The sequence below is a fragment of the Columba livia genome, chromosome 8 (genome assembly GCF_036013475.1).
Source record: "Columba livia isolate bColLiv1 breed racing homer chromosome 8, bColLiv1.pat.W.v2, whole genome shotgun sequence".
NCBI lineage: Eukaryota > Metazoa > Chordata > Aves > Columbiformes > Columbidae > Columba > Columba livia.
The window spans coordinates 3,743,802-3,759,187 of NC_088609.1; the positions used below are offsets into that span (position 1 = coordinate 3,743,802).

Consider the following 15,386-nt stretch of genomic DNA (forward strand, 5'->3'; position numbering starts at 1 on the left):
CTCTGTGACCTACTCTTGGATACTTAGCCCTCTCTTTGTTGACTTACTCTGTATGAGAGCCAGCTCTTCATCCTTTTTGCCCTTGCTTTCCTCACACTGAAATGAGAGGGTGATATTGTATTGTAGGTGTTTCTGAAGGGTCTGTTTAAATACCAGTATTTAAATACCATAGAGTTAACATGGTGGTGGCTGTTGCATGCATCTTTAACATAAATAAATGCATTGGTACAGGTGGTGAAGGGAAACATTTTTAACCTATTTTGATCTGTGAACTTTCTGAGTGTGTAACTGAGCTGAGGACATTTGTGTAATGATGAATTTTACTTTCCTAACAACATATGAAGCTCAATAATTAATTACAAATGTTGCTTTGTCTTTTCAGTACATCAACTGTGGTAACCTGGAACAGCTATTAGACAGTAACCAGCATCTGCCCTGGACGGTGAGGGTGAAACTGGCGTATGACATTGCTATGGGGATCAGTTATCTTCATTATAAAGGCATTTTCCACAGAGACCTTACATCCAAGGTACTTGTTGCTTCTTTCTTCTCCTTCCAGCAGGGAACTGCTATTATATAAGGTGTAATCTAAGACATTTTGGAAACAAATTGAAATACAGTTTATAGGATTTAAACTTTCCTTAGAAAACGTTGATAATTTGTGTGGGAACTGAGAAATAACTATCCTGAAAGAAGGTCATTCCTTAAATGAATTCAGATTAGGATTTCTCAGAAAGCAGCTGCAGAGTGTTTTAGTTCTGAATTATGGTTCAGTAAAGTATTTAAATCCCTGAATAATTAAGCATAACAATCTAACATTTGGAACAGGTCAATCATATAAAGAAACCAAATTGAGGAGGTTATTACAAATGCACTTTAAAATCTCCTGATTGTTTTTGTTTCCCTGTGTGTCTTGCAAATCTTCAGTAGGAAGACTGACTTTTCCTTACTAACTCAGGATTAAGTATTGTCTACAATCCTGCTACATATTTCTTTCATTTCTAAAGCCAGTAAGGGCAAAACGTTTAACCTAAAATTTTGAGATTTCAAAATTGCCTCCAGAATGCGGTTTCAATGGCAGAGTTTTCAGTGGATGTATTAATAACTGCTTTGGTGACAACTTGTGTGCATTTTATTGGCTGAAGTAGCTAGCTAATTCAAGCTCAGCTAGAAATATTGACATAGGAGCACTAAGCCCTGCAAACAAATTGCCCCGGTATTCACAATGGGTCTTGCCATCCGTTGCAGCCTGTGCTGAGGGCTTTGCTGTCCTGTCTGTCCCGTTGTCTGGAGCTAATGAGCTGGTGTGAGCTCACTGGCGACTTGCAACATGAAAGTACTCCAAAATAGTTCTTAGGAAGATGTCATAATGTCACATCCAGAAGAATGTTATCTTAGCCTAGGAGGAACTATTTTTAAAGATTAGGAATGGCTTTTAAAAATAAAAACATAGCACAGTGTGTTTGCAAATTCAAGTGATTTCTAGTCTTACAGCCAGTTTTAGTATTTTTCAAAGCTACCTCAGTGCTTCAGATAAAGAATGTACATTTAGCCAAGTGGGAGAAAAATAGTTCAACTGGTAGGTAAAAGAAGTATTTCAGTGAAGTGGTAAATCACTTCCTTGAGTGTCCTTTCAAGTGAGAAGTGCTGAATTCTACAAAGAAGAGTATCAAATTGATGAAAAATGACCAGACTTGGAGTCATGTCACTTTGACATGATAGGCTCAGAAAGCTCGTACTGTGCTGGCTAGTCATACGAAAATTCATTTCCTGAGACCTCTGTGAATGCTTTTGTTCCAAGCTTTACATAATTGTATGTCATTCTCTGGAGCTGCCCCACCGGTGCTTCAGTGTCATCTATTGTTGAACGTCAATTGTTCAGAAAATGCAGCGGCTGGGAGGAGTGCATGATTTCACTGCAACAGCAAACCCATCGGTGGCCACAGGAAGTAGTAAGAGTTATTTAAAACTAACCAAACAAACCAAACCCTAAGAATTTACTGGCAGTTATGACATATTCGGATGGTTCTTAGCACTGAAGTTGTGATGTCTGTGTGGGTCATGTTGGAAGCTGTCAGGACAGAAGTTTGTCATCACCTCTATTCTGTATTTTCCAGTTTCTGGTTTCTTTTGGGGTGGTCTTTTTAAATTTAATTTGTTATATTTTTGAGGTCATGTATGCACTTGCTGGTTCTGTTTGGGCTGGGAAGCAGTTGAAACACCTGGCCTTAAGTGCCCAGGTACTTGTGAATTTTATTAGTGTATTATTGTATTGATGGAATATACTTTAAAATGAAATCTGTTGGGCAAATGACTCTCCTTTTAGGAAAATGTTTGCCCTGCTGGGTAGCCAGGTTTTAAAGAAGTCGCTTTGCTCCAAAGCAAAAAAAGATAATAACCACAGCAAAAACCTGTTACCAAAACATTTCAACTCTTAGACTGTGGCTTTTGGCTACTACGTGAGGAGATGCCTTGTATTTTACCAGGTTTGTACTGGTGATGGGATGAGTCGGCTTCTTTCTTACTAGTACATAGTCAATGTGTGAGCAAGCCGAAGGAAGATTTGATGGGAGAGAACTGTGATCTGGATTGAACAAAGGCAGATTCAATACCGTTCTATGTTGTCCTTCTTTCTTTGGTAAACTTTAGTAATGGATGTGATGGCTTTATTAATCAAATTAATACAAAAACAAGGATTTAGACATCTGCAGAGATAGAACAGACCCTGATTTTTTTGCAGGGTGGGAGGGTTATTTTTTCTAGGAAACTTGCTGGCCTTGGCTGAATTATGAACAGAACAAAACAGACTTTCTGTGCGGGAATGTCTCCATGCTTTACCTATTACACTTAACACAATAGCCCACTGCACATTATCCCTCTAATAGGAATTTTACTATAAAAATTATTTGGGATTAATTTAGAGCCATAGTTCTGCCTTTCTTCTTCTCTTTCTGGTGAATTTCTAATTCCTACAGCTTCCTGGAGCAGGTAGTGTGAATACATGAAGTTTATTCTGTCAGTTAGGGCAGCAGAGGAGTCTTGCTTTGCCAGTAGTACTATATGTGTCTATGTACTGGATACATTAAAAACTTCAGGAATAGTTCCAGTCTAAGGTTGAAAAATTAGTGGGTTTGACAATTAGTACACAGCAGGGTGATCTCTTTCTAATTGCACCATGTGAAGAGTAGCAGAACAGTGTGGACACTGCGGAAAGCCAGAGGGAGGAGCGGCAGAGATGTAGGTCACTCCAGTCGATGTGGCAGCCCTGACATCCCACTGCTGCCCTCCTGTCAAAGAGAGAGGCAGCGCCGCTTAGAAGCGTGTTCAGCGCAGACAGCCGGTGCTCACCCCTGTCGAGAGCTGCTCAGCCTGTGGCTCCGGGCCTGGGTGCTGTAGCTGATCAGGCTGCTCTGCCCTGATAGGCAGCAACAGCCTAACATGAATCTGTCAGGAGATAAGAAGGGTCAGATGGGCTGTTCCCACCCTGCAGGTAGGAGGTCTGTGGGCAGGGTGACTTGTACATTTTATAAGCCAATAACTGTGGTGTCCTCACTTTTGACTTGTCATAAAGAGATTAATGCAGAGATTAAGCTGTAGATAGGTTATGACAACCAGTCTAGTTGGCTCATTCCCTGTCCCCTATCCATATCACTGCATGCCCTGTGAATCATTTTTATTTGGGGTTCATTGTAATGTGCACAAGGAAGATTTGTACCGTGGAATCATGAGGATTTTCTTTGTCTTTCAGTGATTCTCAAGGAGATCTGGTTATGAATTTTAACTCCAAGACTTAGTCATTAAAATAGAAGTCATAATGTAACACATTGCAAGTGTTTCAGTAGGAGCCAGTAGGTTGTGATAAAGTGTTTTTAATATGACTTGGTTTTGCAATTCTGCCTGTGGTTACCTACCATTAAAATAACAGTAATGAGAAGGCACAGGGAGGAAGTGTCCAGCCTGCAAAAAGAATATAGCAAAATCCTTTTGTACCTCACCCCTCAGAATATCTTACTGCTACACAGGGAGTTTCTTCACCACCTGGTTTACACTGTATTCGCATTGCATTCAAAACCCTGCTCTGGGAGCACTGTGGATTTCCTTGGCAGCTTACAATGACTGCCCTAATATCAGTGAATTTGTTCTTAGAGTATCTCTGAGGTGAGGGAGATGAATAAACTCAGCCTTATCAGAACAGGTTAAAAGCAAGAATATTGGTGAGTATTTGGTATGTGTTTAAAGATTTTTTGTTTAAAGAATCTGGCATTTGACACATGTTTAAGTTCAAGACCATATTCTCACTGACCTCAGAGGCAGCACTGATAGTCAGGTTTGACCCCTGGAGGCAGAGAAAGCACAAGATAAGCAACAGTCTCTGAAAGATTTTGTTAAACTAGCTTGCTTGTCACACAATCCTCCTGTGATGCTGAGGAAAGTCAGGATCCAGATGCTGGGGTAACATTGCAGTGATCTTAACTACAAGCCAGAGGACCTTCATTTCCAGCACAGTGTGGTGGGGTTGTTTTGCCCAAAGTCCTGAAAATAGTGGCCCAAGTGTTTTATCTCCAGCCTCAATTCCCTGTCTGTGTGAATCCAGTGAGTGCACTGAGAGACACGGGTGCCAGGTGGAAGACTGTGTGATCATGTACTAAAGGATACATATGCATAAGGGGAAGAATGTAAAAGTTATCACAGGAAGTTTTACATCCTATCTTTTGTGCAATTTTTTTTTTATATAATGTATGTTGTGTGCAACTTCCTAACAATTAAAAAAAAAAAAAAAACATTATGAACGTCATTTGCAGGGTTAGAAGCTTGAGATTCATGGCAGAGGTGTCATTGCAGAATGATGTACAATTGAAAACAAGGTCTTATAATCAATATTAAGCTGTGAGCAGTTTTAGAGAATGTTGTGAGCTCCACTGATGATAAAATATATGAAGAAATTCTGATCTCTGGGTATGTGTATGTATATATATGTGTGTGTGTGCATATATATGTATATACATGCATGCATACATGTGTGTATTCCTGCCAACATCTGCTTTTGCTTCACAGTAAATGTGTAATGGCTCAGTCTTCAAGAGACAAGTAGTCTCAGTTACTATGGGACAGAATCATGCGTGTAGGCAATTACTGTGGGTTATCTGATGTAACATAAATTCACTGCCTTTAGGCTCGAAAATGACATACCCTGACTTCCTACCTTGTGTGCTGTTTGCTTGTTTAACACAAAATAAGCCAAAATAAAACACAGGCAATGAACAGAACCTTTGTCTGGGTCTCCTGCTTGCTGCTGCAGTGGTAAGGTCCCCTTTGTGCCAGAGTAAGCTCTTGCCTGGATATTTTGCACTGCAGGGGAGAGCTTGCGGTGAAAAAATTAGCTGTTCCAGACAATTATTTCTAATGCTAGCTGCAATACTAAACTTTTACTGGTACTTTGGGACCCATATGGAGCCTGTCCCTTAAACATAATTGTTTTAGTTTCAAAAAGTGTATCTATATTGTAAACTTTCTCTTGTACATTTAATCATCAATGGTGTTCCTCATAGGGGATAGCACTTTAAAAATAGCTGATACATCTCAATTGGCCTTTAAGTATTTTAATTCGGTCACAGTCATCGGAGGATTGCAAATGACACTGCAGTAGCGTTCCTGTATTTTCTGGAGTGCAATAAAATCTCTGAGGAGTTTAGCTTGTATGTCATATTGTAAAATAAAACTATGAGGTTTCTTCATCTAAGCAACTTATTTTTAACTCTGAAACTCGAGCCTATTTTCATTTTTGTTTGTGTAAAAGGGAGACTAGAATACTGCATTCGTCTTCGTAGCATTATGCTGTGCAAAGCAGATGTTAAGCTCCTGTAATACACAAAGGGGGCTTTATGTTCTTTCACATCTGTCTCTGCATAAACAGCTCTGTTAACTCTTTAGGGTTCATGTACAGAGCTCTTTGCTTCAGTTAAGAGACTCAGGAAGGGCTGATGGGGTCCCTGTGGTGGGGAAAGAAAACCTCAAGAGCCCAGCCAAAGTCAAATGCTGCCCTCTTGGAGCCTGTGAGCTGCCAAAGGAAAGAACATCCCTGTCTGTAGAGGTCCAAAGAGAAAGCCTGGAAAGGTCGTCATGTTTTATTGCCTTGCAGCTTGTACAAGTAGTGCAATAGTAAGTCGAAAGCATTTTCTTAAAGCTCATGCTGCAAAGCTGCTTGGCACTTCATCTCACAGGCAGCTTTTGAGAGGCTCTTTGCACTAGAGAGGGGTTTCAACTCTTGTGTTTCTCTGCCAAAATCCATTAATGAAACTTCTTCATACCAAGTTGATGCCCGTATTTTTATTTTTGTAGAAACTGAGAAGTGTCACTTTGTCAGAAGAAACAGTGCAGTATACTGTATTGTACTTTTTCTACCAAGATACCACCTCTACCTTAAATGTAAAAGCTCTTTTCAACCTTTTAGTCTTTAATGAACCCTTCTCCATTTTTTGATCCTGATTTATCTTGGTGGTAGAATGTGAATGCTTAGAAATATTTTTCATTGAGAGCATATGAACTACCAGTCACTGTGAGCTGCATTAAGTCACCTTTTTATGAATTCCATCTGAAATCTGGTAACTAAACTGTCTGTGCTGTGGCTTTGGTACAGTATTGTGTAATGGCTAGTATATGTAGAAAGGTTGCGCTACTGATTTTGGTAGGAATAGGCTTCCAGCTTTTCTGGTTCCAGGAAATTGGTGCTTAGCTGCATAAAAATTTGCCCCAGTAGAATTAAATCAGTTTAGTTTCACAGCAGTGAGCATTTGTAGTGACGCTGGCATTTTTTTGTCTGGTGCACGTCACCTGCCCATCGCTGATTTAAGTGTGAATAGAAAAGCCGCTCTCGTACTGGAATACATATCCCAATGAATTTAAATTGACACTCAGCACTTCTTGTACGCAGAGAGAGAGAATAGCTTAGCTTCCTTCTTTTTGTCGTTTAACATTGTGCAGCCCACCACGGCAGAACAACTGGTCTGTACTTTATAGTACAAGTGTTGCCCAAGGCTTTCCCCTCCGCCTTGTTGGGCTGTATTGAGCTCTGCTGCAGGACCTCCGCTCTCCTCAGCGGTGGGATGTCCACGCTGCTCGTCTGCTTGGTTTCTCAAAGGCCTGGACTGAAAGGGAGCCCAGCTTTGCTGCAGGCAGCTCCTGCTCGTTGGGAAGGAGCTTGGAGCTGTCAGGTAGCATTACTTGGCAGCTAGATTGGATGCGCTATTGGTTTAATTTATGATTTATCTAGGAACGATCTACTTGTATAATAGCTCAGTGCTGCACCTGACAACTGGAACTGCCTGGGGCTTGAGGGGGTAAGAGTGTTCATCTTCAGTTGGTGGTGGATTGCTGTCTAATGGGATGGGACTGTATACTGGTGAGAAGTTGAAGGAAAAATTGCTGTCAGGATGATGTTTAAGCCTCCTTTTGGTATCAAAGCAGTCTTGTAAATTATTGCAGGTCTTGAGGTCAGTAGAAGTGCTTCTACAGATTTTTAGTTAGGCTGAAAATAGTTCTTAGTCTGTATTTAAATGTTGTGATGAAATTTTAGAGACTGAGGTTATTGGGGAATAACCCTAATCCACAAAACCCAGAAGGTGAAATGAACTACGGCAGTCTTGCTACTCAAAATGAACAAAACATAAATAGCCCAAGTCAATGTGAGAAGGAAATCTAGATTTTAAAACTTTTTTATGAATCACAGGTGTTTTTTTTAAATGTCAAATTTCAAATCTTCTTTAATTGCTGAGAAATCTATGGCAGAAAATAACCTGATATTTTGCTGCCTAAAATAGTATCAGCTTTCTTGTACGCTGCGAAATCTCTGTTGTCCTCATGGACTTGTTTCTGTGTGGTTCACAATGAAATTCCACTTGTCTGAATCATTTGCGTTAGATTTATCCTTCTCCGTTTTAAGTCCACTTACAGTGACCAAATGTTTAACCAGAGGCAAGCGGAATGAATGTGCTCTTTGAGAAAAGATAACAAAGCCCGTAACTGAGAAGCTTTGCTGCTCTTTGGGCAAGCGTGGTTGATTCAACTTGGTACATGTTTATGAATCCCCAAACTAACTGTACTTATTTATTTAGCATGCCTCAAGTATAATAAAATTTGCATCTCAGGAGCCCATCATGTGTTTTAAGAGGCTGGCCTGTATTTTCTTTATGTGATGGCAGGAGTGCCTTGCTTAACCTTTTAATTGGCAAGAAGAAAACTCACTTCATGGCCTGAGCCACAATCATCGCTGAATAATGTCAACAGTGATGACCTGAACTTGATCTTTCAGACAAGGGACTCACTTTTCTTGGTAGCTCCATTATTCAGACAAGCTAATGCTCTGGGGTCAGCGAGGGGCTTTTGTACATCCAAGCACAATAAAGCTAGAAAGTGTTTCCTGCTGGTTAGCTAATTAATGCAGGGTACCGCTCCGCAGGAGCCGGCGGTGGGTTTGCTGCCTGTCACCGCTATTGTGCTGCCTGCTGAAGGACACGGAGCACGGCATGTGGGAAGGAAGGAATTCTTTGTCTTGCTTCACCTATTGCGGGACAGAAAAATACTAAGGGAAGTCACCCGTTGATTCATTCGGTGACAAGGGAAGAGCTGTGGTACTGGAATGGTCAAAGCATGCTTCTCAGAGTTGTAAATAAATAACAACAACAAAATCAATGATACCCTGTTAGGCGATGCTGCCAGATCAGAATTATCTGTGTGTGTGTCCTTAAATTGCCCTCCCTCCTGACACTGGAGGGCACATTTGAAAGGAAAAGATTGACAGCTTTTCCCTATTAGACTTTTCCCTTAAATAATGTTTTATGATATACCGTGGAATAAATAATTTTATTTGGAACTAAAAGTACATAGAACTTTGTGACATCTTGTATTTTCTGATTAGAATCTACTGCAAAGCACTGAGCTCCTTTTCAGTAGGTGATGTAACAAAATACACAGAGGCATTTTAGGGTCTGCTTTGATGTTGTATTCTGGTCAGGTACAGGCAAATCTGTAAAGAGAAAACTTGAGGTGTCGTAGTGAACAGCTTGTATTGCATACTTGAGCAGTAAGGGAGCTAAATCACCTTAATTCTTGCTGGAACGGAGCTGGGTATGTGCAGCCCGTGGCTGCCTGCTTCCTCAGCAGGTTTTTAAGTGGATTATTAACTAAGTGTAAGGCTGTTTGCAGCATCTTAAGCTTGACAGACATGTGATTGTGCAGGGGGAGGGCAGGGGAAAAGTGTCGTTGCTTTCAGACAAAAGCTTCTCATAAACGAACATCTTCCAAACAGCATCTTGTAGTCTTGTTCCAGATTAAAAATAAATAAAACAACTGGTATATGCGTTTCATGCCCGGACAATAACTCTTCTGTTGCTTTTTTTTTTCCAGAACTGCTTAATAAAACACGATGAGAACGGATACTCAGCAATAGTGGGAGACTTTGGTTTAGCAGAGAAAATTCCTGACCACAGGTACGTGAACTAATGGAAATAGAGTGAGAGCTGCAGTGCCATTGTAGGTCAGAAGCTCTGGTGAGCCTGGTCCCTGAGGCCATGATTGCATTCTGATAAATTTGCAAAAATTATCCACAGTCTTCACTCTAGAACTGCAGGCTGGTTGACCAAAATGCTGCAGCATTATTTACTGTCCATTTTGATAGATTTATTGGTGATATTTATTCGTCAAAAATGCTCCAGTGAGTAGAGAATGTAATCAAGCTTTTCAGTTGATCTTCTAGCAGGTGCTTGGGAATTTTGGTTAAATAAAAAGGCAAACACAAAAATATTGTCCAGCATTCTGGACTAGGTTAATTTTATAATAAATGTCCTCAGGTTCTAAACAACTTCAATTAGCTTCTTTCTGTATTCAGTGGTGTTCCAGTACTACTCTCATTAATGTCTGCGTTGTTAAGATCCAGGTTTATAACAAAGAGATATTAAAATTACTGTCTATCAGTAGCTCACCATTTAGCTTTCCCTAGGGTGAATTATGATCGTAATTCATTTGAGGAATGCATAGGTGACTGTCACAAGCTATTGTCACAATTTGAAATAGTCCTTTTGTCGTCCCTCCGTTAGGGAGATCAAGGACAAGGATTTCATTGTTCTCTCTGTATACTGACTTGTGTATTTCAGAGTATTCTGGCAGTGAAATTTGCTGTCGGATTTTCTTCAGTGTGATGCTTTGAAATTTGAGAGTATAATCATAGCTAAGGTTAAGGTAGCTTGATACTAAAACAAACCATGTAATGAAATGGTTGCATTAGCCACCAGTTTGGTTTGGTCTAGTCTTACGTCCGTTTTCAGATGCAGTTTCGTTGTTGCCAGCTGGCTGGCAAGCTGGGCCATCTGAGGCCTTCAGAGGCCTCATTTTTACTAGGTGCTCCTTCAAGGTTAGCCATGAGGCAGGCTGGAACCTTCCTTAAAGCGGCAGTGTTCAGCCATATGGAAACATTGCACATTTTTCAAATCTGCTCTATTCTGATTACTTTTAGTTTTTCTCTATTAAACGATTCATCTAGTCAGTCTTGACTTTTTAGTTTTAATAGTTTGCAAGCAGGCTGTGCTGAATACTTGCAGAGCTGCTTATCAATATACATGCAGGGATGGATACCTGCATGTCTTGCTGTGTGAATGGAGAACTTGACATGTAGCCCCAAACTGATGTCCACAAGCCTTTTTATGTAGAGATGGAGCCCACTCTGCCAAGAGTTTGGAAACCAAAAGTATTGAACACCTGTGACCTTCCAATAGTTGTTTTTTAAAGTGGCCAGGCACTTAAAAACCAGAAATAAAATATGGGTAATTGCTTGAAGCTTTCTTTCACCCTCCCCTTCTGCTATTGAATGTTCCAGTGACTCCAGTAGAAAACCAGTGTAAAATAGAGTATGTTATGGAACCCACTCTGGTGAAAGTTTCTGCAGATAGCTGGAGTTTTGGAAAGTTAGTAGTAATGCCTGAATCAGATTATTTAATTAATGGTGGTTCTCTCTTCCCTCCCTTCCTTGCCATCTATCTTATATCTATATAGTGAGAAGTTACCGGTGGTGGGTTCACCCTTCTGGATGGCACCAGAAGTTCTCAGAGATGAACCTTACAATGAAAAGGTGGGTACATGATATAAATGGACTTTAGTTGTCAGATGTTTCTCTTCAATAGCTTCAAGATTTAGAACTTCCATAATATTAAAATAATTGTTATTTTCATTTTTGACGTTACTGTGCTCAGCTCATTCAGACTAAGGGAGAATGTGAGCTGAATAACTAATATTTTAAATTCATGATGTGGCTTCTTATAGAATTACCTTTAGCATAATGCTATTTCCATTCTGAAACGCCCCACGTGCAGAAATGTGTTAATGGCTTGTTGACCTAACACAACCAAGTCTTGTGAGAAATATAGTGAGGTTTCTTCCCTGACCGTACATCAACGAAATATGGGTACAAGTAAAAGGTCTATATGTAAACTTGTACGAGTATTTAAATTTTTAAAAAAATTAAAAATCAACATTTCTCAAGTTAAGATACCTGGGTAAAAGTGTTCTCCAAAGGTATTTCTAAGTTTTCCTATTTGTGGCATTGGTATATATACTTTTTTCAGAGGAGCATCAGATCACACTGGATATTAGAAACAGTGTTATCAGTCAAGCTCTTGTTCACACAGGGTTTTCTCTCTCATGTGTAACATTGTCTGCTTCAGCCCTGCAAGTGCAGATTTTCTGTGCTAAAGTCCTGTACCTTTTTATCGCTAGTGCTCAATAGTTTAATTGGTGATATTCTTAACTTTCAGGAAAGCAGTACCTACCTCAGTAATTAATGTAATAATTACCATTTCAAAGCTTTAAGAGTTCCAATTGACCCAAATTAATAAGAAAGTACCCAAATCTATGGTGCCACATTCTTCACTAACCTTGGGGCATGGAAGACTGAAGAAGCAGCAGGTCTCATACCTCATCAGTATGAAAGGTGACATATAAGCCTGCCTGGTACCTAATGGGTGAGGGGTGCCAGCTTCTGCTCTGTAGACTTATATTCCATCTTTTCCTAAATTTTATCGTGTGATAAAGTCAGGTGGGTGGAAATCTGAGGAACTGTGCAGCTCCAGGGGTAGTCAGATAAATGATTACTAAATGTCATAGAAATTTCAGTGGAAATTGATGCCGATATATAGTGTTACTGCATATGTCAAGCTTTGGAAAAGACACTGTTTTATCCAGAGGTACTGAACTGTGAGAAAAGAAAAATGTAATTTTTATTAAAAACAGCATTAATGTTCTAGATAAGCTGTAATCACATGTATTCTAGACCCATTTTTCTAACCACAGTGATATATAGGCATGTCATGTTTTTGGCTATGTTGTCAATTACTCCCATCTGTAAGATATCTAATGCAACTTCACCATTCTTTATGCAAGGGAGGCTTTTTTTTTTTTACACTACTGAATTAAGAGTGATTTGGTGGATTTTTTTTTTCTTGAAATAATTTTAAAGTTATTATTATTTACACACCAAGAATGCTTTACTGTGAGCATGTGTTTCTTCATGTGGAATATGTTAGCTATAATGCATTTGCTTAGTGTTGTAAGGCTGTGGTGTTGGTCTAGTTTCACGATAACCATTTGGGGCAAGGAGAAACTCATTGGCAGATAAGAACGCTGAGTATTCATAGCTGAACCATGTGGCTATTCATTTTTTTTCTCTCTCAGGCGGATGTGTTCTCCTACGGTATAATTCTGTGTGAGATTATAGCAAGAATACAGGCAGATCCAGACTATCTCCCTCGCACAGAGGTAAGTGGTTGTGTTTATAACATTGGTGGGAGGAGGTAAGTTTGCCATGATAATGGCTGCCCTTTAGAAGTTCTGGTGCTGCTGCCAAAGATACGATGAATAGGTGTTACATTAAAAATAGCCTGTAAAAGGCTTTTGTTCTTCTGTGCTGTTATTGTAAGAAGCGCCATCGAAGACACTTTCACACAGCTGCAGTCCTCATGGGGAATCCTTTCTGCCTCTGACTGACAGAACATGGAGAGCGTTGCAGTGACATTCCTGTTGTAGAGTGACAGCTCACGTAGACTTCTCCCCAGATTCCAAGCAGAGCACTTTAGGCACACGGCATCCGCTAAGCAGCCTCTCCTTGTGAACGGGGCAGCAGCAACGTTAGCAGCAGCTAAAATAAGCTCACCCTTATTTCTGCATAGACTGTGCTAAGCACCGTGGATCTGAGCTAGAACTGACTAATCAAACAAGATGCTTCTTTCTTCAGTTGCCTTTTGGTTGAGTCCCATCTGCAGGGCAGCTTTTGGCCCTCTATGGGGAGGCTTCCAGATTGCCCATTCCCCTACAGTTCTGTAAATGCAAAATTGGTTAGGTCTTGAACTGCAGTAAATAGGAGATAATTTTGTTGCCCTGCCCTTTGGATTTTATAGAAGTGCGTTTAAGGAATTGGATAATTTGTAGCACCAGTCTGCCATCCACTGAAAAATTAAACATTTTAATTAGTAAATTTTCATCCTAGTGAGGCCTCTGGTTTTACAGCAGGCTGTTGGCTTACACTGTGCAAGTCGCTGTGGTGAGATATCATAGTATAGGATATTGCTTCCGATCCACACAGGCAACATTTCAAGTGCAGTGGGTTGCAGTTGAGCTCAGGAAGAAGGATGGGCTTTGAAGTCAGCTCATTCTCTGACAGGTATCTTGTATCAAGTAATCCCCATTGGGAATGCTGCAGTTGTGAAGTTTTCTCAGAATTCTGATGTGGCTGCTGAGAGATGCTGTTCATGGTTATTCCTGATAACTCCATGTAGGGACACCCTGGAAAGACAAAACTTTTGGCCAGGTAGCAGACCTCATTTATATCTTTATGATGTGTTTTTGTTTGTACAGAATTTTGGATTAGATTATGATGCCTTCCAGCACATGGTGGGAGACTGTCCCCCTGACTTCCTCCAGTTGGCCTTCAACTGCTGTAATGTGAGTATCTTACTTGAAAGGGAGAGGCCTAAACTGGAGTGCTCTAAATCCTCCTGGCTGTTGAAGACAGAGCTTAAAGTATTTACAGAAGAGACTTGAAGAACCTACCTATAAAAGTAGCGTACATTCTGATAACCCAGAAAGCCACTTGTGGTTTTTATAACCATTCCCCTTGCAAAAAAGGTCCATCTTGTGTTTTTGCAATTCTGTGTTCTGTCATGCCAAACAAACAGGTCTGGCGCACTAAACAGCTTCTTGCAGGCTGCTCAGGCTGATCATAACCAGTTGTATGCTATTGACTCTGGCTGGCCCTCAGGCTGACAAAATCCAGCTGTTATTGTGTACAGACCTACTGAGCTGTGACGAAAGAATTCTGGGTTGTTCTCGCCAACAGAGGGGACAAGCAAATCAAGAGCAGGCACTAAACTACTCTAAACTTTCTATATGCTGCCTTTTGGAAAGTGAAATAAACCTCCAGATCCTTAGCCTGTGTTCCAAAAAACAAACCTGGACCCAGATGTTTTAGTATCATTAAGGCTATATAAGCAGTGCGCTGTATAGAGTAATTTTTCTACCTATTATTCAAGTACAAATTGTGGTAATGCTGGATACCTGCCTGGCTCCTCAGTGTGAAAATTCCAGGGGAGCAGATCTCTTTTGTGGGTTATTCCATAACAGAGGTTGCTAGTACCTTGGTATAGTAAACTGGTTTATACAAAGCAAGACAGCCTGAGCTTCCACCAAATTCAGCTGAAGTTGGCAATGTCCAGTTTGCACAACTTAAACTGAGGCAAGTTTATTGCCCGAAACTTTGCCCGGACCCCACAACCAGGCCATACTGGAGCCAATACCAGCACTGCATCCGAGTGAGTGTTTGTAAGAAAATTTTCAGAACAGGCTTTTTATTTCTGTCTGTTACTGATTTTTCCGGCTTCTTTGTCTTGTCAACACTGCTGCTGAAAGAAGCAGTCTCATCTCTCCGTGCTCTTGATGCTTATTTTTGCCTCAAGCTCTCCTTTTACTTTGTATTAGTACAAATGCCCATGTTCATCCAAGGGGAGAGCAGTATAAGGGTGAGGAGGTGGGGGTGACTGCTGCTCTTGGCACAAGGTAGTGTAAATTAATTCTAAAAATGTTTAATTCTGAACACTTGCTCTGGACAAGCTATTTTACTCCTCTGATTTCACCTTAGTACAGTGGAGCTTGCTTCACCAGGACAGTGGTACAACTGACTCATGTTTATGGAGTGTTTTGACTCTGTAAGCACTAAAGGGTTTGGCTAGAGGTAGGATTTGACTTTGGAAATCTCAGCTCCCACCTGTAGACTCCAGAGATCGTACTGCACCCAGATGCTGCATTAGAACAACTTTCTTGCTACTCTTGAGCTCTTCAAGTGTGATTTC

At 40.5% G+C, this 15,386-nt stretch overlaps 1 protein-coding gene across 2 annotated transcripts in view; it reads left to right on the top strand.

The window, feature by feature from the left end:
• Positions 1-15,386, top strand: part of TESK2 (testis associated actin remodelling kinase 2) — a 69,396-nt gene that overhangs the window by 45,694 nt on the left and 8,316 nt on the right. For both annotated transcript variants that reach the window (XM_065071530.1, XM_021285632.2), the window contains exons 5-9: positions 383-529; positions 9,403-9,485; positions 11,044-11,119; positions 12,718-12,801; positions 13,897-13,983. In XM_065071530.1, the coding sequence (XP_064927602.1) occupies positions 383-529; positions 9,403-9,485; positions 11,044-11,119; positions 12,718-12,801; positions 13,897-13,983 (477 nt within the window). The remainder of the gene's footprint in view (positions 1-382; positions 530-9,402; positions 9,486-11,043; positions 11,120-12,717; positions 12,802-13,896; positions 13,984-15,386) is intronic.